General features: G+C 43.0%; 1 protein-coding gene and 1 non-coding gene across 3 annotated transcripts in view; one reads left to right on the top strand and one right to left on the bottom strand.

The window, feature by feature from the left end:
• Positions 1–26,190, top strand: part of LOC124789579 (luciferin sulfotransferase-like) — a 172,269-nt gene that overhangs the window by 111,947 nt on the left and 34,132 nt on the right. For both annotated transcript variants that reach the window (XM_047256986.1, XM_047256985.1), the window contains exons 2-4: positions 6,446–6,542; positions 15,173–15,353; positions 16,809–16,929. In XM_047256986.1, coding sequence (XP_047112942.1) covers positions 6,446–6,542; positions 15,173–15,353; positions 16,809–16,929 — 399 coding nt within the window. The remainder of the gene's footprint in view (positions 1–6,445; positions 6,543–15,172; positions 15,354–16,808; positions 16,930–26,190) is intronic.
• Trnas-cga lies at positions 18,846–18,920 on the bottom strand. Its single transcript has one exon. It is a non-coding gene; the product is annotated as a tRNA-Ser (tRNA).

Below are 26,190 nucleotides of genomic sequence, written 5' to 3'. Positions count from 1 at the left end.
ATGTTTCACTTCCATACATGGCTGCACTCCATACAAATACTTTCAGAAATGATTTCCTGACACTTAAATCTATACTCGATGTTAACAAATTTCTCTTCTTCAGAAAAGCTTTCCTTGCCATTGCCAGTCTACATTTTATATCCTCTCTACTTCGACCATCATCAGTTATATTGCTCCCCAAATAGCAAAACTCCTTTACTACTTTAAGTGTCTCATTTCCTAATCTAATTCCCTCAGCATCACCCGACTTAATTCGACTACATTCCATTATCCTCTTTTTGCTTTTGTTGATGTTCATCTTATATCCTCCTTTCAAGACACTGTCCATACCATTCAACTGCTCTTCCAAGTCCTTTGCTGTCTCTGACAGAATTACAATGTCATCGGCGAACCTCAAAGTTTTTATTTCTTCTCCATGGATTTTAATACCTACTCCAAATTTTTCTTTTGTTTCCTTTACTGCTTGCTTAGTATACAGATTGAACAACATCAGGGAGAGGCTACAACCCTGTCTTACTCCCTTCCCAACCACTGCTTCCCTTTCATGTCCCTCGACTCTTATTACTGCCATCTGGTTTCTGTACAAATTGTAAATAGCCTTTCGCTCCCTGTATTTTACCCCTGCCACCTTTAGAATTTGAAAGAGAGTATTCCAGTCAACATTGTCAAAAGCTTTCTCTAAGTCTACAAATGCTAGAAATGTAGGTTTGCCTTTCCTTAATCTTTCTTCTAAGATAAGTCGTAAGGTCAGTATTGCCTCACGTGTTCCAGTGTTTCTACGGAATCCAAACTGATCTTCCCTGAGGTTGGCTTCTACTAGTTTTTCCATTCGTCTGTAAAGAATTCGTGTTAGTATTTTGCAGCTGTGACTTATTAAACTGATAGTTCGGTAATTTTCACATCTGTCAACACCTGCTTTCTTTGGAATTGGAATTATTATATTCTTCTTGAAGTCTGAGGGTATTTCGCCTGTTTCATACATCTTGCTCACCAGATGGTAGAGTTTTGTCAGGACTGGCTCTCCCAAGGCCGTCAGTAGTTCCAATGGAATGTTGTCTACTCCGGGGGCCTTGTTTCGACTCAGGTCTTTCAGTGCTCTGTCAAACTCTTCACGCAGTATCGTATCTCCCATTTCATCTTCATCTACATCCTCTTCCATTTCCGTAATATTGTCCTCAAGTACATCGCCCTTGTATAGACCCTCTATATACTCCTTCCACCTTTCTGCTTTCCCTCCTTTGCTTAGTGTGGTGTCACCGCCAGACACCACACTTGCTAGGTGGTAGCTTAAATCGGCCGCGGTCCATTTAGTACATGTCGGACCCGCGTGTCGCCACTGTGTGATCGCAGACCGAGCGCCACCACAAGGCAGGTCTCGAGATACGGACTAGCACTCGCCCCAGTTGTACGGACGACATTGCTAGCGACTACACTGACGAAGCCTTTCTCTCATTTGCCGAGAGACAGTTTGAATAGCCTTTAGCTAAGTCCATGGCTACGACCTAGCAAGTGTGGTGTCTGGCGGTGACACCACACTTAGAACTGGGTTTCCATCTGAGCTCTTGATATTCATACAAGTCGTTCTCTTATCTCCAAAGGTCTCTTTAATTTTCCTGTAGGCAGTATCTATCTTACCCCTAGTGAGATAAGCCTCTACATCCTTACATTTGTCCTCTAGCCATCCCTGCTTAGCCATTTTGCACGTCCTGTCGATTTCATTTTTGAGACGTTTGTATTCCTTTTTGCCTGCTTCATTTACTGCATTTTTATATTGTCTCCTTTCATCAATTAAATTCAGTATTTCTTCTGTTACCCAAGGATTTCTACCAGCCCTCGTCTTTTTACCTACTTGATCCTCTGCTGCCTTCACTACTTCATCCCTCAAAGCTACCCATTCTTCTTCTACCATATTTCTTTCCCCCATTCCTGTCAATTGCTCCCTTATGCTCTCCCTGAAACTCTGTACAACCTCTGGTTCTTTCAGTTTATCCAGGTCCCATCTCCTTAAATTCCCACCTTTTTGCAGTTTCTTCAGTTTTAATCTACAGGTCATAACCAATAGATTGTGGTCAGAGTCCACATCTGCCCCTGGAAATGTCTTACAATTTAAAACCTGGATCCTAAATCTCTGTCTTACCATTATATAATCTACCTGATACCTTTTAGTATCTCCAGGGTTCTTCCATGTATACAACCTTCTTTCATGATTCTTAAACCTAGTGTTAGCTATGATTATGTTGTGCTCTGTGCAAAATTCTACCAGGCGGCTTCCTCTTTCATTTCTTAGCCCCAATCCATATTCACCGACTATGTTTCCTTCTCTCCCGTTTCCTACACTCGAATTCCAGTCACCCATGACTATTAAATTTTCGTCTCCCTTCACTATCTGAATAATTTCTTTTATTTCATCATACATTTCTTCAATTTCTTCGTCATCTGCAGAGCTAGTTGGCATATAAACTTGTACTACTGTAGTAGGTGTGAGCTTCGTATATATCTTGGCCACAATAATGCGTTCACTATGCTGTTTGTAGTAGCTTACCCGCATTGCTATTTTCCTATTCATTATTAAACCTACTCCTGCATTACCCCTATTTGATTTTGTGTTTATAACCCTGCAGTCACGTGACCAGAAGTTTTGTTCCTCCTGCCACCGAACTTCACTAATTCCCACTATATCTAACTTCAACCTATCCATTCCCCTTTTTAAATTTTCTAACCTACCTGCCCGATTAAGGGATCTGACATTCCACGCTCCGATCCGTAGAACGCCAGTTTTCTTTCTCCTGATAACGACATCCTCCTGAGTAGTCCCCGCCCGGAGATCCGAATGGGGGACTATTTTACCTCCGGAATATTTTACCCAAGAGGACGCCATCATCATTTAATCATACAGTAAAGCTGCATGCCCTCGGGAAAAATTACGGCTGTAGTTTCCCTTTGCTTTCAGCCGTTCGCAGTACCAGCACAGCAAGGCCGTTTTGGTTATTGTTACAAGGCCAGATCAGTCAATCATCCAGACTGTTGCCCTTGCAACTACTGAAAAGGCTGTTGCCCCTCTTCAGGAACTACACGTTTGTCTGGCCTCTCAACAGATACCCCTCCGTTGTGGTTGCACCTACGGTACGGCTATCTGGCTATCTGTATCGCTGAGGTACGCAAGCCTCCCCACCAACGGCAAGGTCCATGATTCATGGGGGGGGGGGGGGGGGGGGGGGGGGAATTATGTGGAGAAATGAAAATATTGTTCCTAAAACGACTGCCCTCGACATCCTCTGAACTACTACTGCCTCAGTGGAGGCGACGGAATAATAATCTTTGGCGCAATCTCTGGTGCTGTGACTCAGTGTATCCACCTTTCAATGTTCTGAGGTATATAGTTAACACATTTACGTAATTTGGAATTTATTAATTTGTGATTCTTTATACTGACAAAGCAAAGCGGAAGTAAGTTGACATTATCATTACGAGTACGAGATTTCACTATTAATTTTATATATTAGTAATTAAAAATAATGGAATTAACGTGAAATTTGACTTTTAATTTGGGAAAAAATTAGAAATTTGTGGTAAGTTGCTATGGGACCAAACTAGTTAGGTCGTCGGTCCCTAGGCATACACACTACTTAAACTAACTGAAACTAACTTACGCTAAGGACAACACACACCAACACACACACCCATGCCCGAAAACGTTCGACGGGGGTGCCGCGCGGACTGTGACAAAGCGCCTTAGACCGCACTGATACCCCGCACGGCTTTTGAATTTGGGAACTAATCTATCAGTATCAGGTCCGATCGAAGTTGCAATTCTCAAGACGTTCATCTGATATTTTAATGCCATTTTTACTCTTCATGTGCTTTACTCTTGAAAATAAATGTTTACAAACGTACGTCTCTGGGCAGCTATGATTTGTAAAAGTCCTACAGAGATGCATGATGAAATTTTTCTTTTAGTTAAACGCGAGATTGCGATCTACGCATTCCACCTAAAAATCTTCTGTCAGCCTATCTACACTGTTTGTAAAACTTGTCGTATAATTACAAAAATTTTGATTATTTTTTCAAAAAACCTGAAATAGATTTCAAAATTCTTACGTCAAATCGAAAAATATGGCTGTGTATTTCATTCCGTCTTTAGAATTATGTTTCAGTTTATCATAGCTTTACATAAAGGATATTCTATAAAATTTAAATTTTTTACTGATCGTGTGATAGTGCTCACTTCTTGGGCCGCAGTAATACTTGCATTGGGCCGCATGCTGCCCGCAGATCGCGAGTTGGACGCCCCTGGTCTACATGATGGCGTATTGCAACAGAACCATCGCCTGTTGTAGGAAAAAGCATTATTCATCTGACGAGGCAGCACGTCTCCATTGATCCACGGTCCATACTGAATAATCCCGTACTCACTGCAATCGTAACTGATGATTTCGTTGCGTCAGCGTGGGAACACTTCGGTGTCGTCTTCAGCAGAGCCCCATTTCCAAGAATTTGCGCTGAATGGTGTGCCCCGCAACTCTTGTACCTGCACTAGCATTGTATTCTGTCGTCAGATCATCCATAGATCGCCACCTATCTTGCTTTACGGAGCGGGGAAATCACCGACCTTCACGTTCTGTGATGAGGCGTGGACATCAAACACCTTGTCGCCTTCCTCCCGGTGTCACTGTCTTCACCCACTTTCTATAGACGCTTACGACTGTAGCACTGCCGGCCGGTGTGGCCGTGCGGTTCTATGCGCTTCAGTCTGGAACCGCGTGACTGCTAAGGTCGTAGGTTCGAATCCTGCCTCGGGCATGGATGTGTGTGATGTCCTTAGGTTAGTTAGGTTTGAGTAGCTCTAAGTTCTAGGAGACTGAAGACCTCAGATGTTAAGTCCCATAGTGCTCAGAGCCATTGGGACCATTTTTGACTGTAGCACTCGACTAGTTGGCCAGCTAGCCCGTTTCCGCAATGCTCTTTTCCAGACGCTGAGCCGTAAGAGTGGCCCGTGCTGTCGCTAGAATGAGTCCCCAATAGTCTCTGTTTGTCGCTTATTTACTTACCTTACCACGTCACGAGCTCCACAACGTCTCCTTGAGGCATTGTCTCGCATTGGGCAGTGGTCATAACGTTGTGACTTATCAGTATGTGTGTGTGTGTGTGTGTGTGTGTGTGTGTGTGTGTGTGTGTGTGTGTGTGTGTGTGTGTATGTGTATGTACTATAGAACTTCCATTCTAATTTTGACCAGTAATATATCCAATAATGAAAAAATAAGGGTCCAAACATCCCGATATCATTTCATTCAGAAAGCACCGGCAGAACTGAACACGCTCGGGTTGGTGAAGTATCTGTAGCTCTTCCACAACAGAAAGTGTAAAAATATTTTAAGAATATCCTGCACATTTTTTCAAATCTTTTCTGTACACTTGCTAAGTTTACTTTTTTATTAGTGTGCAGACACTTCTTCCTGTATCAATTTCTTCGTATCTACTTAGCTGGAACGACGACGACCTCAGTTATTTGCGTTACATTGTGTACTCTTTGTATGCATATGGAATTTTTCCTTTCCACTACCTCTTCTAGTGTCATATTCTCTCTAGAAACATGACGTATAAAATACCTACCAAGAGCTAACGGAACAGTCAGTTAATGCCTCTGGATGGTTTAAAAATTCTACTACAAAGTGATCAAAATAAAACCAGTGCGAACATTCCTCAGCGTATTCAGTCTTTGCGTTACACATCAACTGTACAACGCTCTGGTCAATGTTTACTGGCGAGGACTCATTCACGGACAGGCTGAACCAGTCTTAAACTAAAAAATTTAAAAAAATAGAGGTCCAGACATCCCGATATCACTTCATTCAGAAAGCACCGGCAGAACTGAACTCGCACAGATTGGTGAAGTATCTTTAGCTCTTTCGCAACAGAAAGTGTAAGGATGGAGATGCAGGTCTTATTTGATAATAACCTGAAACGACTATCTTTCAGGTCTCCCTTTCATAGCAAGCCGGATTTCCGATGTCAATTGTCTTCTCTGCAGGCTGTTTTTCACTCGAGCCATCTTTTCCGGTGTTCGGATTCATTAGACTAGTTTTCTAGTTGACTCTTTCATGTTGAAATTATTGTGTCACGAAATACCGAAAACATATTCGAAAAGGTTTTATTTTGGCCGACTTGTACCAATCTGTCTCGTCTTAAGATTTTTAATACATATCATTTTTGTTTACTTGTGATTGATCTTTAACATCTCTTGATTGGACATCTTTTCTCTTCCCTTAACTTTTAAATTCCTTCCGTAGTAGTAAAATTTAAAAAGTGTCGGCTTTGTCTCCTCCGATTTTCTAACTATAGAATGTTAAAAAGTACCGTTCCTGAATCTTATTCCTCCAGTCCACTTGATTGTTTAATTTCAGTACATGCAACAATAATGGTTTAATTATTCCACTCTTTTTCACAGGTACAACATGGACACAGGAGATGGTGTGGTGTATTCAGAACGACCTGGATTTCGAGAAAGCAAAAATCCCTCTTCCAGAAAGATTTCCGTTCCTGGAGTAAGTTTAATTTAATAGTCTTGTCAAATTTGAGACTACACCTATCCTTTCTCCTAGTGGCAAATTAAATTGTTTTTATAAAACTGCCTTTTCCAAAAGATCAAATGATTTTTATCATGCTGGCCAGGGTGGTCGAGCGGTTCTAGGCGCTACAGCCTGGAACCGCGCGACCGCTACGGTCGCAGGTTCGAATCCTGCCTCGGGCATGGATGTGTGTGATGTCTTTAGGTTAGTTAGGTTTAAGTAGTTCTAAGTTCTAGGGGACTAATGACCTCAGAAGTTAAGTCCCATAGTGCTCAGAGCCATTGAACCATTTTTTTTTTATCATGTCATCAGTTGTCGGGATATAAAATATCCACCCTGTCACCTTTTTAAATCGAAGCCTTAAATGAGGTCAGTGTCAACAACCCTTCCAAAGGCGACGAATATATTACATTTTTAGGCTTAAAATAATAATACAGTAAACCAGTCAAACCTGTTCCACATTTATCAGAAATAAGCTGTATACCCATATGATGTAACTAACACGTGTCTGGGTAACGAGAGAAAATCAAATAGATGGTGTTTTGAAGAAGGCGGTGTTTTGAAGAAGGCGGTGTTATGAAGACGATATTTATTTCTTTTCAATCTGCGTTTTTGTGCTGCTGAATGTATGTGGCTTTTGTATATGTGTTATGTTTATGTGTTGTTCCAGTAATGAAACTGCATTCATTCGATGGATGTGTAAGAGTTTGTGACAAGCTGTCCCGAACGCAGGGGACTCGAGTTTCCAACCACGCCACAAGCAGGAACAGGGTTAGTCTTCGCGACCGATGGGCCGCACATTCCTGTTGGAATTAGAATGCCTTCAGCACTTACGAAATTTCTCTTTTCGAATCACAGTTTGGACTCTGACTTTACTTGATGGTTTCGCGGACTTCGCCGGATTTTTAAGTGCGTTTCTGAGAACTTAACAATATTTCCAGTTGAAGATTCTGATCGAGTGTGGACTTTTACGAGTTAGCCACAGTTAGGACTTGTATTTATTTTCATAGTACAGTTGTGACCGAAAGATCTGTGCGTTGCCTTAAAGCGTTGCAAAGGGTCAAGAAGTATCTGCTGTAAGGGTAACGCTGAAACCTAAGGTGGCTATATGTCCTATGATAGGTACACCCGTACTGAACTCGGCTAATTGAGCAAGTCTTTCGAAAGTGGGACATCCCAAGGAACTAACTGAAGGTCAGTGGTTACGTATTGCCTCTCTCCGAGCATAGGCAACTACACGAGAAGTACGTAGGTGGTGAAGAGGGTTTGCACAAAAAATTCAGCTCCTACAAGAAGTGTAGCGTTGCCAGTGCTAACTGTTGGGACATGAGAAGCGAAACTGGTCGGAAATCGACCGTTGCAGGTTTGGCGCACCTACGATCTACGCCGAGAGACCTGCCTGTTTTTCTTTTATTTATTTATTTTAAAAAAAGAAAGAAAGAGATATTGTTTCATAGGATAGAACGTGTCCTCTCCGCGTTCCCCTTAGGTGGCGACAGGCAACCAATCTTGCGCGAAAAATTTCGGAGAGCATCACGAAAGCATCCGAAATGTCCTCGTGCGTCGCCGCGAGGAAGGACTCCTTGCCGTTTCTAGTATAAACAATATTAAAAGTTGTTTCGTGGGGATGGGGATGACTGTTGTTACTTCTTTTTCGCCGCTATGGGCAGCCACTGCATGATTGTTCAGCGTTCAAAAAAATGGTTCAAATGGCTCTGAGCACTATGGGACTCAACTGCTGAGGTCATAAGTCCCCTAGAACTTAGAACTACTTAAACCTAACTAACCTAAGGACAACACACACATCCATGCCCGAGGCAGGATTCGAACCTGCGACCGTAGCGGTCGCGCGGTTCGAGACTGTAGCGCCAGAACCGCTCGACCACCAGCGGCCGGCTGTGTTCAGCGTTCACAATCATAGAAGACTGCTGGGTGGATGAAGCTGCACAAATGGAAGCTAGCATCCATGCGCTTACAGCTGGCCTCATGCGATTGTGTCACTGGAAAACTCGACGTAGCCATCAGATGTCCGTCGTCTGACAGCTGTCATCGGCGGGTCTGGGCGGACGAACCGGCCAGGCATTCCAGAGATGGAATTGTGCAACCCACCGAACGAACATCTCCGTTTCTACAGTTTGTTGTCTTCATCTCGTTGTCTAGTCTAGTAGTTTGGGTGACTGCCTCTTGATCATTGGGTCCCACGTTCGATTCCTGAGCGGGTCGGAGATTTTCTTCGCTCAAGGAATGAGTGGTTGTGTTATTCTCACCATTTCATCACATTTTCACTAACGCACATGTCGCCAAAATCGCGTCAAATAGGAAGACATGCACAAGACTGCCGATCAATCTCAAATGGGGCCTCCTGATTGATTCTGGTTTCGCCTCTCGGTTTTTCCCGCGTTAACATTAACGGCTGTTGTCGCAGATCACGACAGTGCAACCAACAGTCGGTAACTGTATTTACTCTCAGTTTGCTGAGCAGTGGTTTACGTGGAGCATAAGCACTGATACCTTAAAGTTTTTACAGCGTTGTCTACACTGTATGAGGGCTCACGAGTCAGTCTACGGACTTCAATAGTTTATTTAAAGCACACGTACTTTAGGACTTCCAGTTTTATTTCAAACAATTCGTCTCAGCTACAGTAGTTTACAGTGACTCGCCACTTCAGTGTTGCTTGTGCACTCACGGGAAATTGAGTGCACTTAATTATTAACTGAAATAAATACTGCGGCTGCAGCAAATCCCTTAGCCAACGTAGAGCCACAGACAATAATTTGGTTACATTCTAGTTGAGCCATATTCCAGGGGACTGCATAATTGAATATTTATAAGCTGGTGGCCTTCTCAGGGGATGGTGGTGGTTAGTGTTTAACGTCCCGTCGACAACGAGGTCATTAGAGACGGAGCGCAAGCTCGGATTAGGGAAGGATTGGGAAGGAAATCGGCCGTGCCCTTTCAAAGGAACCATCCCGGCATTTGCCTGAAACGATTTAGGGAAATCACGGAAAACCTAAATCAGGATGGCCGGAGACGGGATTGAACCGTCGTCCTCCCGAATGCGAGTCCAGTGTGCTAACCACTGCGCCACCTCGCTCGGTCTTCTCAGGGGATACCGCCTTAATGTAGCACTACCCGTGCGAGCTACGAGGTTTGCGTCTCTGAATCTGGTGGGTTACGCAGGCAGTAGATTAGTTACCAGAAGGGCAGGAGCCAGGTGAAGTGTATCTCACAACGTCCTATGGTGTTTTTCTCCTGTCCTAAGCGTGTTCTTGCTACGTCCTTTTCCTGTCATCTCCAGTATCAAGTTAAGGGTAGGAGGGACTCTGACACAGGGAAACTAACCTCCCTAGGGGGGTAACCCTTAAAAGAAAACTGGCCGGGTTAGAAATTCACAAAGTGGCAGCCCCACTATTCATCTACATTTGCGCAGTCCTCATAAGGTGTACAGGTGAACTTTCATAATAACTACTAATACAAAAGACAGCCTCTATCAAGAACAGATATGACGATGAAGAGCCGGACGATGAAAAAAGAAGAATAAATGGAATGCTAATAAAATTAACTTAGCAAAATGAAGTGTCAGAAGATAAATAAACAAATAAGAAGGGTTAGCAGAAATTTTAAAACAGTCTAAGGCAGATAGAGGTTCTATAACAGAAACCAAGAGAAAGCTTCAAGGTAACAAGTCTGTTGGAGAGTATTTGATGTTGTATAGTGGAAAAAGAAAAGAGGAGAGAGCCAGCAAAAGATCGCTAATTGTATACACAAGAAATGGGAAAAGAGAAGTCTGTATATTTATATGGCAAACTGTAATCGACTAATATCGAATAATGTTGACAGGATACTTAAATGCAAAGGCATTGAATAAATCAGTCCCAAACACTGCAGCAACGAAGGGAGAAAACAACATAAATACCAATAGAAGATTGCTTAGAAATTTTGTTTCTTTCAATAAAAACTAAAGATGGCCAATACTTTCGTCTGCAAAAAAAGATATCCGTAAATATACAAGGCCAGCAGAGAATTTAAGTGACTTGAGTCTCTTACTGACTACAATATCATTAACGAATAATTTGGAGTAGAGAGAAGGGAAACCAGATTGAGCAGAGGATAAAACGTAAGTTCCGAGAATTTTTTGGTGATATCTCAAATAAATATGTACATCAAATGGAGAAAGATCAAAAGGTTGACGGAAGAAATGGTGGAGGAAGATCTTTATAAAGTATACCTGCTAAATGGGATAGAACACGAGATCTGTGCCCCACGGGACTTAACCAAGAGCTAGAGCAGAACGAACAGTCGGAAGAAATAAGTAATGAATAGAAAAATATTGAAGCTGAAGTAAAGAAAGCAGCTGAAGAAGACAAAAAACGAAAAATATAAGAAGAAATAAAGGGGTGAAACGTAGACGCTAGAGTTAGATGAAGTTATAAAAGAACAAAATGTTTATCTCAAATCCCTTAATGAGCTAACAGAGGAGAATCATCAAATTGACAAACGAGAGAAATGCTAGTAAAGAATGCTAGTAAAGAATCGTGAGATAGGTTTATTTGCGAAATAGAAGGCTATATTCACGAAACGCAAAAGTTAATTTATAAAACAATAAAAATGTTCAGTCACGCTGCAAAAGAAGTTGCTAAAACAAACAACATTCAACAAGTAAAATGGGTACAACATTATAAGAATTTGAGGTATGAAGAAACATGTTCCACAGAGCATAAAGCCGATGGAATTAAATAGGTTGTGTAGGTGATTTATGTATGAATGAACTAAGAGAAGTCCTCAACTCTACGAAGAATAGAAAAACTACTGGTATAGATGGCATGAACACTGAAATGCTAAGATATGGAGGCACTGTACCACATAAGAGCCTGCTACATTTATTTAATACGTTATGGAGGAATAGAGCTCTCACAGAAACTTGGTCGGAAGCAAATAATTGCGAGAACTATAGAGAAATCATCTTACTGAGCACTGCACACAAAATTTTGTTTCGTTTTAGTAAACAAGATGTTAAGTGTTATAAATGAAAGTTTATTAGGCGAAGAAATATGCGATTTCGAAAGGGCAGGTCGACAACGGATCCAGTATTTTTAATTAAGCAAATAATCAGAAAACAGCAATTATTGATTTTACTAAGACATTCGATGATGTTGATAGACAGAAACGATGCTACCAGGCGTTGGGTAAATGCAAACGATTGATTTGGAATAATAAATCATGCTATACCCTGCGACAATCCGGTGAAGGTGTTCGGAACTGCCGAATACCTGGAGAACAGTACCTTCCATACCGTGCAGTGCCAACAATGAGGTACGGAGGAGGCGGTATTATGGTACGGGAGTGTTTTTCGTGGTTAGGGTATGATTCACTTACTGTCCTTAAGGAAACGCTAAATGAGGAAGAATGCAAATACATTTTGCAGCGTTGTGTACTGAATAGAGCAGGGGGACAGTTTGGGGACGATGATTATATCGGCATGACAATGCGCCCTGTCATAAAGCAGCATCTGTGAGGCAATGGTTTGTGGACGATAACATTACTGAAATGGACTGGCGTGTGCAGAGACCTGATTTGATCCCTGTGGAACACCTTTGGGATGAGTTAGAACGTCGACTTCGCTCCTGATCCTAGCATCCAACATTAGTATCTTCTCTGGTTTCGGCTGTTAGGGAAGAATGAGCCGCCATCCCTCCACAGACATTCAGATACCTTATTGAATGTGTTCCCAGAAGCGCACAGCCCCGCAAAAAAGGCGAAGACAGGGTAAGCGCAGGGTAAGGGCCTTGCACCAGTGAATACACCGGTTCCCATCAGATCACCGAAGTTAAGCGCTATCGGGCGTGGCCGGCACTTGGATGAGTGTCCATCCGGGTCGCCATGCGCTGTTGCCATTTTTCGGGGTGCACTCAGCCTCGTGATGCCAATTGAGGAGGTATTCGACCGAACAGCAGCGGCTCCGGTCAAAGAAAACCACCATAACGACCGGGAGAACGGCGTGCTGACCACACGACGCCCCTATCCACATCCTCAGTTGAGGATGATACGGCGGTCGGATGGTCCCAATGTGCCACCTGTTGCATGAAGACGGAGTGCTGGGAAAACCCAACATTAATGTCCGCTAGCAAGTTGTTTCGATTAAATGGTGTTATTCTCAGTTTCTAATATCTGGGACGTTGTGGTTTCACGTCAGCACTATATAACAGTACAGAAAGCAGTTTTCAAATTACATTTGTTTTGTTAACAACAATGGTTTAATTATTATACAACGAGTTTTGAAAGTTCGTTCAGTTTACAGTGGCTTTATCTAGGGCATCATCCATGTTATATCATTCTAACAGTGGCACATCCATAGAAATGCCTCACATCTTGTAATTTGGAGTATACCTGAGGAAATAACAACAATTTGTCTCACCTTACATAATGCTTACGTGAAATAAATTACAATGTTATCCTAAATTAGCTCATCGTCAGTAGAGCGTTAAATCCTAATTTTACTTAATTTTTTTCGCTGTGCTCTTGCGTACCGGAGACCACGAAGCAATTTTGCAGCTGCCACTGGCCAACGTGCTTCCCACGGTGGCTCCCTCCTTTTATCTCTAAAAATCGCTGAGTAGGAGAATTAGCTTTTAGCTCGCTACAGTGTTAGCTGGGTATTTTTGAGCACATTCATTATCCTTCAAAACGCAATTTCTTTTCTTAGAAATGCTCCAATTCGTCAGTACCTATAAGTTTTTCATGGTATTATAGTATCGGTGCAATATCACAAACAGCCCGTCCAACAAAAGAAATTTCAAGTCTTGACAGTTGTATTTAAGGACATTTTATAGAATCATTATGTTTGAAATTCAGAAATTTATCCCATTGGCTCCAGTTTCCAGCAGATCTCCGAAAATGCACGGTTCTCTGTGCCTTTTGTCCGTTTCATTTTCAGCTGTAAGGAAATAGTTCGCAGCTCCTCCTGCTATGGTAATCTGGGGCGCCCGGTCTAAGACAATTTCTTACTGGAAAATTCTTTTTTGTCTTTGCAAACCCGTTTTTACAGTCCTTGTATGTACGAGGGATTTCAAAAAGTACATTACACATTATTACAGTAGGCTAAGTAACTGTTATTGAATGTTACACTACACTCCAATGTAACACAGATGGTTCAAATGGCTCTGAGCATTATGGGACTTAACATCTGTGGTTATCAGTTCCCTAGAACTTATAACTACTTAAACCTAACTAACCTAAGGACATCACATACATCCATGCCCGAGGCAGGATCCGAACCTGCGACCGTAGCGGTCACGCGGTTCCAGACTGACGCGCCCAGAACCGCACGGCCACACCGGCCGGCTTGTAACACAGATTTTTAGTTTAGTCAGCGAGTCTCTGTATCCAGTGATCGGTTCTTTCTACCAACCATTCAATTCCTGGACGACAGAAATCTGCTCCTTGCACATGGAGCCGTTAGAGAACCGATATGTGAACGTGCTCAACGTTGGAAAACCTCTTTCCATCCAGATATTCTTTTTACTTGCCGAAAATATGGATATCGCATACCAAGAGATCTGGGCTCCCGATCAGTGCGGCCTTGCTCAATTTGTTGACAACATTTCACTACGGCTGGACTTGGCATTGCGTTTGTTTCGTATACCGCCAGAATTTCACAGTGAATCTGTGTGCAATTTAAAAGTACTGTCCTGAGTACTTTAAATTTACAGTACATTACCAGTTGCCGCATCATTTCGCTTCCACCTTATCCATACTTCAACAGAACTGTGTCTTCAGGAAACCTGTAACATATACCCTGTTCTAACAATTCGCAAAGGTTTTAGCGTGTAAAGACATGTATAACGTACTTTCTAAAGTCCCTATGTATTTAATGATTATACCGGTTTAAGAGATTTAGTGTCACCTGCAGCTCTCGTTTTCCTCTTTCTGTTCATTGTGTGATTGTACAGTTTCAGTCTTAGACCATTATCAAGTATTTCTACAAAAACAATCTTTGGTGGCACGTTATGCCATACAAGTCACTACAAGTCTGCGGCCATAAAGTGTATGTTGAGTGCGATAGTACGTGCACCAGCGCTAATTACACGACAACAGCGACACCAACAATTATAAGCACAGTGACAGTGGTTACTATTGAAATATACATAGATGCAGAAATTTGTATAGCATAACATGGTATCGAGGCATTTTTCCCTAAAGATACCTGCAGGAGGGCACTGGACTAGGGTAGCCCGTGCAGTTCCACACCTGCCTGCTAAGCAAGGAGACCTGGGTTCAAATCGTGGCCATGCCACAAATTTTAATTTATTTCTTCAGCTTCTAACATTGATAAAGATGAGACTGAAATGTCTCAAGGAAAATTTAATTATATCAGAGCTATAGACGATTTGATAGTAGTCTAAGACCGAGATTGTACAACGAAATGGCATCTGCATGCGGCATTTAAACGATTAACAGCAGCTGCGGACACACTTTCAATGAAAATCATGAAATTCGTGTATTGAAAACTTTGCAGTCTGTAGATGTTTACTGTTTAATTTGTATGTTAATAATAGACACAGACATAATTTAGATTTCTAACGTCAAATTGTCGCTTCATTTTCAGACACTCGCCCCTGTTTGACTACAGAGATATTCTGCCCAGAATCCCCGACTTGAAGTTGCCCTTGTATGTAACAAATTCGGTGAAGTACATCGACGAGATGCCTTCGCCGCGTTTTATAAAGACACACATTCCCTGGGAGCTGCTGCCTCGGCAGATACAAGATGGATCAGTAAAGCCCAAGGTATCTATGCCAAAGTCATATTGGAAAGAGTTTACCATGTGTCATCAAATGTGTGATTTTTAGACATTCTTATTGTGCTTCTCAATGAATGCCTGTAATGATATACTGTAATGTTAATCGAGCATTATACAAAATGTTTTACCCGTTTTGATTTCCTATTAAAAGCATTAACCTTCTCTGTGCTGAGTTCAGACTTTGTAGATAAAAAGTGCCTTGCTCTGGGACAAAATAAAGCTAAAATATTAAATTAAAAAACTTATTGTGATTCACCAAAATATTCCAGCATGTAGCATGACATTAGGACTCAAATACGTCTTTGATCCCAGTAATAACATGTTTTCTGGGATTGCTTTGATGGATTTTATTTATAAATTGACAACTGAAATACATAAATATACTTAGGATCACGAAATGTTATTTTTTATTATATTTGGAAACATAACCAGAATTTTTTTCAAAATTCTGGTATTTCTTTATAGCATTTCAGAAAACAATTCCTAGCCGGCCGAAGTGGCCGTGCGGTTAAAGGCGCTGCAGTCTGGAACCGCAAGACCGCTACGGTAGCAGGTTCGAATCCTGCCTCGGGCATGGATGTTTGTGATGTCCTTAGGTTAGTTACGTTTAACTAGTTCTAAGTTCTAGGGGACTAATGACCTCAGCAGTTGAGTCCCATAGTGCTCAGAGCCATTTGAACCATTTGAAAACAATTTCTTCTTTTCCGAAACAGAGATAAGTTTTGCACCTAGTGCATTGTACAAATGTGATATTCTTACGTGAAGGTAACACGAATATGAAAAGTCTTCCCCGTGTTTTTATTCATCATCTTGGGTAGCTTCATGACGTGGACGTCCTTGCTGTTGGTGATGGCAACGGCTCTGATGTTCTGGTGCGTTTCCTCACTTGAAGTGCGTTATCTTTATCATTGTTCCTTCCCTTCTACTTCACTCTCTTCATCTTCTTGCATCCTCTCTTGTGAATGTGAACGTGTAGGTCGTTTCTGAATATGGACCAGCGCTATATCGAAAAAGATAAAACACCGTATTGTTGTGTAGAAATAAGCAATCACGAGCAATGAATCAGTCGATAGCGTAGCATAAATTAACACATTGTAGCATGTTCTAAACACATTCTACTTCGGAATTATTTAAAAAAAGCAGAAATAACCTTCATTTCTCGAAGCCATGCTGACACTGTGGTAAACAGCTTTTTTTAGTCAGGTGCTGCAACCTACTTCGCAAAAACGAAAGCAGGCAATTTACAGAAAGCACGTGGCGTAAAGTACTCACTATAATCAGGCACAGCAAGGTTGTTAACTGCCTAAGCTGAAAAAAATGGTTGTAGCGTATATGTTACATAAGGACTGAGGAAGTTAATAAGATCTGTAGTGATTGGTTTGGTACTGCATGAAGTATTAGCTTCTGCACACAGTAAGATCACTTTTTCCTTGATCTACAGGTAATATACGTGGCCCGCAATGCAAAGGACACGTGTGTTTCCTACTACCATCATTGTAAGCTCCTCGAAGGCTATAAAGGGAGTTTCGACGATTTCTGCAAGCTGTTTCTGGGAAATTCTGGTAAGTACATGGACTTCAGTATATGGCTTTTTCAACGTAATAGTAATTTTTAATTGTACAATGTGCTTGAAAGTTCAGTAATATGTCTGTATTGTTGCGCCCTCTGTTATTCACACATGTTTTATGAAAGGTCCCAGGTTCTCATCTATTTACAGGATGTGCCTCGTTATTACGACGGGCTACTTTCATGGATGTTCAGAGAACGTATGACCCACCTTCTTTCGTCAGCGTTGTGTGTTACGTTTGAGTCAGTGCCATATAAGGATTTTTGAGTGTAGTGGTGGTATGGTGGATTATGGAAATGAAAAGAAGGGAAAAGGTAGAACCTAGCACCAAAGCATAGCCAACTCGAATAGTTTCAAGAAGGGCACTATCGTCAACCTCACAAACGATTATGATCAGTAGTGACGAAACATTGCAGACTGGTTTGAGATTAGCCCAAGACACAGTATAATAATGAGAGAATGCACACCTGAAGATCAAGTGATGGTGAAGACGATCCCTTACACCACCCGGATACGGACCGATACATTTTTTTGCAACATCATCAGCTACAGAAAAGTGACGAAAGATAAGAGTTTAACGTACAGTCGACGATGAAGTCGTCAGTTGAGGAAGGATAGCAAAAGAAATCGAGCGCGGTTGTCCAATCATTCCAGCATTCGTTTACAGTGGTTTTGAGAAACCACTGAAAACACACGAATAGATTATGAGACGGGGATGGTGGTCCTACGATTGTAAGCAGTCATGTAGTTCACGACGCCACCTCGCTTGGTGAGCTTCGTAGACCGCTTACACAGACAAGGCATATTATTAAGATCTACCTGTCAATCTCATATTTACGAGTAGTCTATCAAGGGCCCTCACAGCAAAGGGCACGCACCACGAAAATCTTAAATAAAAGATCTTTGGTATAGTACTGGGCGAAGGTCCTCTTGCAAATGACGTAGAACGTAACTGCTTTATATGGGCTTATTCGGCTGAGCTTTTTGGTGGAAGCTGATGTGAACTGAGTTAGCATTTAGCTCTCAAACGCTCTGACAACAGGCAAATGTTAAGAGAAATTCGTGCATCTGTAAAAAGAACGATGAGCGAAACATACAACTTCCTGCTTCATACCTTAACGAAACATCTTGCAGAGAACCCGAGAAAATTCTGGTCATACTTAAAATCACTAAGGTAGTCGAAGGCTTGTATCCATTCACTCGTCGATGAGTCTCGTGTAGCACGAAGAGGAAAGCCGACGTTTTAAATTTCGCGTTTTAGAAATCATTCACGCAGGAAGATGTTATATACCACAGTTGAAAACAAATAAGACCCCAGCTCCAGATGGAATCTGAGTTCGGTTTTACGGAAAGTACTCTACGGTAATGGCCCCTTACTTAGCTTGTTTTCTATCGCGAATATCTCGCCCAGTGCAAAGTCCACGCCACTGGAGAACAGCGCAGACGACCCCTGTATAGATAAAGGTAGGAGAATAGAGCCCCATATTTAGAGACCGATAAATTTAATATCGGTATGCTGCAGAATTCTTGAACACATGCAATTTCCTTGAGACAGTAAAGCTTACGTCCAGAAATCAGCACGGATTTAGTAAGCATTGCTCGTGCAAAACTCAGCTTGCCCTTTGTTCAGATGATATCCTCGGAACCATGGATGAAGGGTAACAGGCGGATCTCACATTCCTAGATTTCCGGAAGGTCTTTGACACTGTGTTCCACTGCAGACTGTTGAGAAGGTCCGATCATACAGAATAGGTTCCGAGATGTGTGAGTCGCTAGAAGACGTCTGCAGTAATAGAAACTAGTACATTGTCCTCGACAGCGAGTGTTCATCAGAGAGAAGGGTCCAGAATGACATTTTCACTCTGCAGCGGAGTGTACGCTGATATGAAACTCGCTGCCAGATTAAAACTGTGTGCCGGACCGAGACTCGAACTCGGGACCTTTGCCTTTCGAGGGCAAGTGCTCTACCATCTGAGCTACCCAAGCGTGACTCACGCCCCGTCTTCACAGCTTTACTCCCGTCAGTACCTCGTGTCCTACCTTCCAAACTTTACAGAAGCTCTCCTACGAACCTTGCAGAACTTGCACTCCTGAAAGAAAGGATATTGCGGCGACGTGGCTTAGCCACAGCCTGGGTGATGATTCCAGAATGACACTTTCACTCTGCAGCGGAGTGTGCGCTGATATGAAACTTCCTGGCAGATTAAAACTGTGTGCCGGACCGAGACTCGAACTCGTGACCTTTGCCTTTCGTGGCAAAGATCCCGAGTTCGAAACTCTGTTTGGCACACAGTTTTAATCTGCCAGGAAGTTTCAGATAGAAGGGTGTCATCAGGAGAGCGCCAGGGAAGTGTCAAAGGACTTATTCTCTGTATGCATAAGTGATCTGACGGACAGGAAGAGCAGCAATTTACATCTGTTTGCTGATGACACTGTTGTGTATGGGGAAGTGTCGTCGAGTGACTGTAAGAGGGCACAAAATGACTTTGACAAATTTTCTAGGTGGTGTGATGAATGGCAGCTGCCTCTAAACGTAAGTTAAGCGTAAGAGTGGGAAGAACCATCCCGTAACGTTGGAGTACGGCCTTAGCAATGTGGTTGCTTGACACAGTCACATAGATTAAATATCTGAATGTACGTTGCAAAGCGATATGAAATGGAATGAACACGTCATGTTGGTAGTGGGGAAGGCGAATAGTCGACTTCGTTTTATTGGGAGAAATTTTCGGGAAGTTTAGTTCATCTGTAAAGGAGACTGAGTATAGAACACATTTTTAAGTAGGTCCTACTGCTCGATTGCTTGGAATCCCAAAGAGGTCGGATTAAAGGAAGGCATCGAAGCAATTCAGGGGCGCTGCTAGGTTTGTTGTCCGCAGGTTCGATCAGCACGCAAGTATTACAGACTGCATCGCGAGCGCAAATTGGAATCCCTGGAGGGAAGGCGACTTTCCTTCAGCAAGGCACTATTGAGGAAATTTGGAGAACCGGCATTCGAGGCCGACAGCAGAAAAATGGACTGCCGCCAATAAGCATTTCGCCTAAGGACCACGCATATAAGGTGAGAGAAATTAGGGTTCATGTGGAGGCATGTAGGCAGTGGTTTTCTCATCGCTCTGTCTGTGGGTGGAAAAGGAAAGCAAACGAGTAGAGGTGGTACGTGGCACCCTCTGCCATGCGTCATACGGTGGCTTGCAGAAGATGTATGTAGATGTGGATGAACGATTAACGGAATTTTGGCAGTCTGTAGTAACTTCTATTTCGCGGAAAACCAATTTTTGCATATTTTATTTCATCCAAATCAGGACCACAAAATTTTTTCTTCCTGTGAATTCTTAAGGGAAGGTTTACTATCTTTTGGTTCAAAAAATCGTTTTTTTTTAAACTGCATTTTTGGTTCCATAAAAGTGTTTAGAATCCACCCCTGAAACGGTTTTTCCGAATACGGAACGGAAATGTTTGTTATTCACGCTTGAAGAAAAAAATGAACCTGCCTGAAATCGGCCTTTTTCACGCACCAGTTTTTTTTTTTTTTCTTTAGGAGGATGAGTTATTGTACCGGTGCTCGGGAGGAAACACACAAAATTCAAATGAAAGTTTGAACGCGTGTGTTTGGAAGTTAGCCCCCAAGCATTTGCATTCTAGTGCGAAGACTGTGGAGATTGCGACTTTCCTGGCAGTGATCAGCTTCAACGAAGGGTATTCAGCAATATTCTGAAGACCATGACAACGATGGACGTCACCCTGGGGCTCTATTCGACGCAGTTCGCCAAGCATTCGGACGACCAACGGATTCAAGCGTCCGAAAACCGCTTGTCACCGGCCGTACGAGCGGCTCTGGAGCAGCGCAAGATGGCCCAGATCGAGCAGAACTCCCTCTATGAGAAAGAGGAAGGACTAGTTTATGGACCCGGAATAGTAGATTGAACATACGTTGCATAATATTACATTTATATGTAGTCAAAATTCAAATGCGTTTTTCTCGAAATGGCTTTTTTTTATTGCGCGGTGTGGTAACTTCAAAGCTAATGAACCGATTGGCATGATTCTTTGTTTCCGACGAAGCTAACTAAATTGTCTAGGAATTGTATCACTTTTGTTCCGATCCATCAACTATAAATATTTTTACTTGGCCGACGAAGTCGAAAAATCGAAGGAAAAACCCTATTTTTTTTTTTTTTTTCAAATGGCCACCAATTTGTTTCGTATGGTCCAAATAGCTTAAGCGAGGTACAACTCCTAAAGAAGCTTATATACTTCGCAAACGTCAACTCAGTTTTGATTTCAGACGAGCCGACTGACCTGTGACATACCGCGCATGGAGGTCTACATCGAAATTTTGTTTCGTTCCGACGGCACTTCCGCCTTCACTCTTCGACATTTCCGGTCGAAAAAATTCGAGTTTGTAGAGGAAATATCAATAAACATTTTGACCAAATTTGAAATTGATATCTATAACACATCCCGAGAAAAAAATTCTCAAAGAACATGCTTTTTTCGGATAGTAAACTTCCCCTTAAGCTATCTCGGCAAATCAACTGTTTGTATTGCTCTCCGGTGCCTAGTCGGGTGCAGGCATTTACGAAAGACGATATTTCGACAGCGCACCTTGTGCTCTTCAGATGATTCCTGTAGAATGAGCGACTTCGCTACGTACCACCTCTTTTATACTCTTATCGCTTCCACCCACTTCCCTCACTGCCTGGTCTCAGTTCACGACGGACGGAGTTGCGAGGGTTTGCAATCGTCGAATACTGGGCTCGAACTCTGTTTCCACAGTGCTTCTGACGCCCCCGTCGCTTTGACTTCATTTGGCTTTCAAGGTTTAGTAAAAGCCATTCTCTCTATTGACTAGGGTGTCGGCCACTCGAATTCCAGAAAACTCCTTTGGAACACAATGCCGAAAGGGCGAGGTGTGTATTAGCACCTCCGTTTCTTCGTATTTCATTGTCCCCTGTAGTTATGAAGTGTTCAACAACCGCAGATTTTATTGATTGCTCGAGTCCAGTTTGTCCGCCACGATAGCTCAGTGGTCAGCGCGGCGGTCTGTCACGCCAAGGGGCCCGGGTTCGATTTGCGGCTGGGTCGGAGATTTTCTCCGCTCAGGGTCTGCTTGTTGTGTTGTCCTCATTATCATTTCATCATCTTCAGTGGAAGGCAACGGGAAACCAACACTGAAATCACTTCCCTAGACTCTCATGCGGTGGGCCTCTCTGATGAGGCTTCCCCCATTACAAGACCAGCCGTAAGGCAGAACACAAAGTTTTTTAAGTGAGTCCGGTTTGCCTCTCGTGCTCCTGGCACCTATCTTCGACTCTCCGCACAGTCTGCCGGATGCATGCCTTACCGAATCTGCATGGTAAACGATAGACACTCTTTTTAAGAGACCCCAAGTCATCTTTCAGTGTACCTAATGGCGCACGCATTTTCGTGGGTGCACGGGAAACGCATTTGATGTTACGTCGACGCAAGATTCTGCCGATTTTATTCGGCACTTTGCCGGCGTGCGACTCTGCTCTTTTGAAGCCTTCTTGCTGGCTCCGCTATGTGGACAATACATCTGTTACATGGCCACACGGCGAAGAAGAACTTCGTGCGTTCCACAATTTCTGAAATGGAATTCACCCCAAAATTAAATTTATCTTGGCGGTTGAGAGTGAGGTCGATCTCCCGTTCCTAGATGTGTTGGTATACAGAAGATCCGATAACACTCTAGGTCACAGAGTGTACAGAAAGCCGACTAACACAAACAGGTATTTAGATGCCACTTGCCACCACCACCCAGCCCAGAAGCAAGCAGTACTCAATACTCCTGTCTTATGTGCCTTCCGTATCAGCTATGACGACAACTTGGAATCGGAGTTGAATTTTTTAAAGAGACATGGGTATGATAGTTATTCAATCGACAGGGCTTTTAGGCTCAAATGGCACTGAGTACTATGCGACTTAACTGCTGAGGTCATCAGTCGCCTAGAACTTAGAACTAATTAAACCTAACTAACCTAAGGACATCACACACATCCATGCCCGAGGTAGGTTTCGAACCTGCGACCGTAGCGGTCACGCGGTTCCAGACTGAAGCGCCTAGAACCGCACGGCCACACCGGCCGGCGGCTTTTAGGTGGAATATTTATACCGCTAATAAGAATGACGAGGAACCGCCTTCTCACTCCGTCAGGGGTCACTGACCGCATGAGCAGAATTTTAAAGAAAAATGGTATTCAGACATCTTTGTTTAGTCAAAACAAAATAAAAGACTTTTTCCGACGGAAAACGGATGCACCTGATTGGCTCCACAATGCAGGCGTCTATCAATTGACATGTGCCTGCAGCAAAGTGTATAGAGGCGAAACAGGAAGAACTGTTAAAGAATGCATTAAGGAAGACGAACGGCACATGCGGCTAAAACAAAGTCCAAAATCGGCAGTAGCGGAACATCATGAGAACTGTTTTTCTGACATCGATTTTAATAACGTACGTGTACTGGTTAAAGAAACAAACATTTATAGAAGAAAGATCCGAGAAGCAATTGAAATTTCTAACAATATATCTAATTTCAATAGAGAGGACCGGTGTAGGTTTCCGGCGTCGTGGCTCCCCCCCCCCCCCCCCCCCCCCCCCCGTCAAGGTAGTAAATACGCGGCCGCGGTGTGTGAGCGACACAAGCAACGCACTGCAAGTCACCTCGACGGACAATAATATTTGGGGTAAACATTCTCCCTCTCTTGCTCTGTGCATTTCGGATCTAGCCAATGATGACGACCAACCAATAGTGGTAGTAGGCATTTGAACCAATAACCCTTCTCCAGCATGTCTGGAGTAGTGCTTTTCTATCCCATGACGATGGGCCGCCAATGGTATCCACTGGAGATGAGCTACCAACACCCCTTCTTCTGCATCAGAGCGGGAATATTAGCCTATGACTATGGCCCATCAATGGTAGCTCAAATGGTTCAAATGGCTCTGAGCACTATGAAACTTAACATCTGAGGTCATCCGTCCCCTAGAACGTAGAACTACTTAAACCTAACTAACCTAAGGACATCACTCACATCCATGGCCGAGGCAGGATTCGAACCTGCGACCGTAGTGGTCGCGCGGTTCCAGACTGAAGCTCCTAGAACCGCTCGGCCACACCGGCCGGCTCAATCGTAGCCATATGAATCTTAACCAATAATGTCACTTCTCTAGCACGAACGCGTGAAAACTCCCTCTTTATAAGAGGACGCGGCACTGGTCTGTGTTCTAGCAGTAGTGGACACCAGAAGATCCTGAGGAAGATCCCATCAGAGGGGTCGAAACGTCGATCATTTTAGAAGAAACATGACGCAGCCTAATAGCCAAGACGATTTTAACTTCAGATACGTCGTTGTCCTACATCTACATCTACATGACTACTCTGCAATTCACATTTAAGTGCTTGGCAGAGGGTTAATCGAACCACAATCATACTATCTCTCTACCATTCCACTCACGAACAGCGCGCGGGAAAAACGAACACCTAAACCTTTCTGTTCGAGCTCTGATTTCTCTTATTTTATTTTGATGATCATTCCTACCTATGTAGGTTGGGCTCAAAAAAATATTTTCACATTCGGAAGAGAAAGTTGGTGACTGAAATTTCGTAAATACATCTCGCCGCGATGAAAAACGTCTTTGCTTTAATGACTTCCATCCCAACTCGCGTATCATATCTGCCACACTCTCTCCCCTATTACGTGATAATACAAAACGAGCTGCCCTTTTTTGCATCCTTTCGATGTCCTCCGTCAATCCCACCTGGTAAGGATCCCACACCGCACAGCAATATTCTAACAGAGGACGAACGAGTGTAGTGTAAGCTTTCTCTTTAGTGGACTTGTTGCATCTTCTAAGTGTCCTGCCAATGAAACGCAACCTTTGACTCGCCTTCCCCACAATATTATCTATGTGGTCTTTCCAACTGAAGTTGTTCGTAATTTTAACACCCAGGTATTTAGTTGAATTGACAGCCTTGAGAATTTTACTATTTATCGAGTAATCGAATTCCAAAGGATTTCTTTTGGAACCCATGTTGATCGCGTTACACTTTTCGTTATTTGGCATCAACTGCCACCTGCCACACCATAAAGCAATCTTTTCTAAATCGCTTTGCAACTGATACTGGTCTTCGGATGACCTTACTAGACGGTAAATTACAACATCATCTGCGAACAACCTAAGAGAACTGCTCAGATTGTCACCCAGGTCATTTATATAGATCAGGAACAGCAGAGGTCTCAGGACGCTTCCCTGGGGAACACCTGATATCACTTCAGTTTTACTCGATGATTTGCCGTCTATTACTACGAACTGCGACCATCCTGATAGGAAATCACGAATCTAGTCGCACAACTGAGACGATACCCCATAGGCCCGCAGCTTGATTAGAAGTGGCTTGTGAGGAACGGTGTCAAAATCTTTCCGGAAATCCGGAATCAACCTGAGATCCCCAATCGTTAGTGGCCATTACTTCGTGCGAATAAAGAGCTAGCTGCGTTGCACAAGAACGATGTTTTCTGAAACCATGTTCTATTTGCTGAGCCCCTAATCAACAATTTTTTTTCCGTAACTCTCGTAGATATACTCGTCTTGTGGTCGTTGGATTGTCAACGTTGCTGGTCTACGTATTCATTTTGTTTGAGGTGATCGTAAGTTTATAAATAACGAACAAAAATTTCGCGAAATATTTGTCTATTGGTGTTCAATATAAAAACAAAGACACCTTGCTGCACTTCCACTTGCCATAGTCAATCTTGCCACCATACTATGTAATAAAATCGAATTATCAAACTCTCTGCAGCAACTAACTCTTTACGGCCAGGTAGCCGCGCGCGTTGGCACGCCCTTCCGGCATTCAGGGAGGCGCGCGGGCCCCATTCCGATCCGTCCGGGGCATTAACGATGAGGGCCTATGTGCCATCCAGCCTGGATATGGTTTCTAGGCAGTTTACCACATCCCACTAGGTGAATACTGGGCTGGTACTCAAGTTCCGCCGCAGTTGTACGATTCGCAAACATTTCGAAAACGTTCTCACACTTTCTCACGGACAACATTAATCGTAGACAGGTGGGGTACACAACTTTGAGTCCTTGAAGGAAGGGAGGGCGACTTCTGGCCACCTTCTACCGCTATCACTGCCAACTCCAGAATAACACGCCGATCCCGTGAAGACACGGGATGAGGCCAGGAAAAAGGAAGAAGAGAAAACTGCACTAACTAACGCAACACACTCCCGAT

Source organism: Schistocerca piceifrons, chromosome 3, assembly GCF_021461385.2.
Source record: "Schistocerca piceifrons isolate TAMUIC-IGC-003096 chromosome 3, iqSchPice1.1, whole genome shotgun sequence".
In the NCBI taxonomy this organism is placed as follows: Eukaryota; Metazoa; Arthropoda; class Insecta; order Orthoptera; family Acrididae; genus Schistocerca; species Schistocerca piceifrons.
The sequence above is the reverse complement of the archived record's forward strand: the minus strand, read 5'-3'. Positions and strand labels throughout refer to the sequence as shown.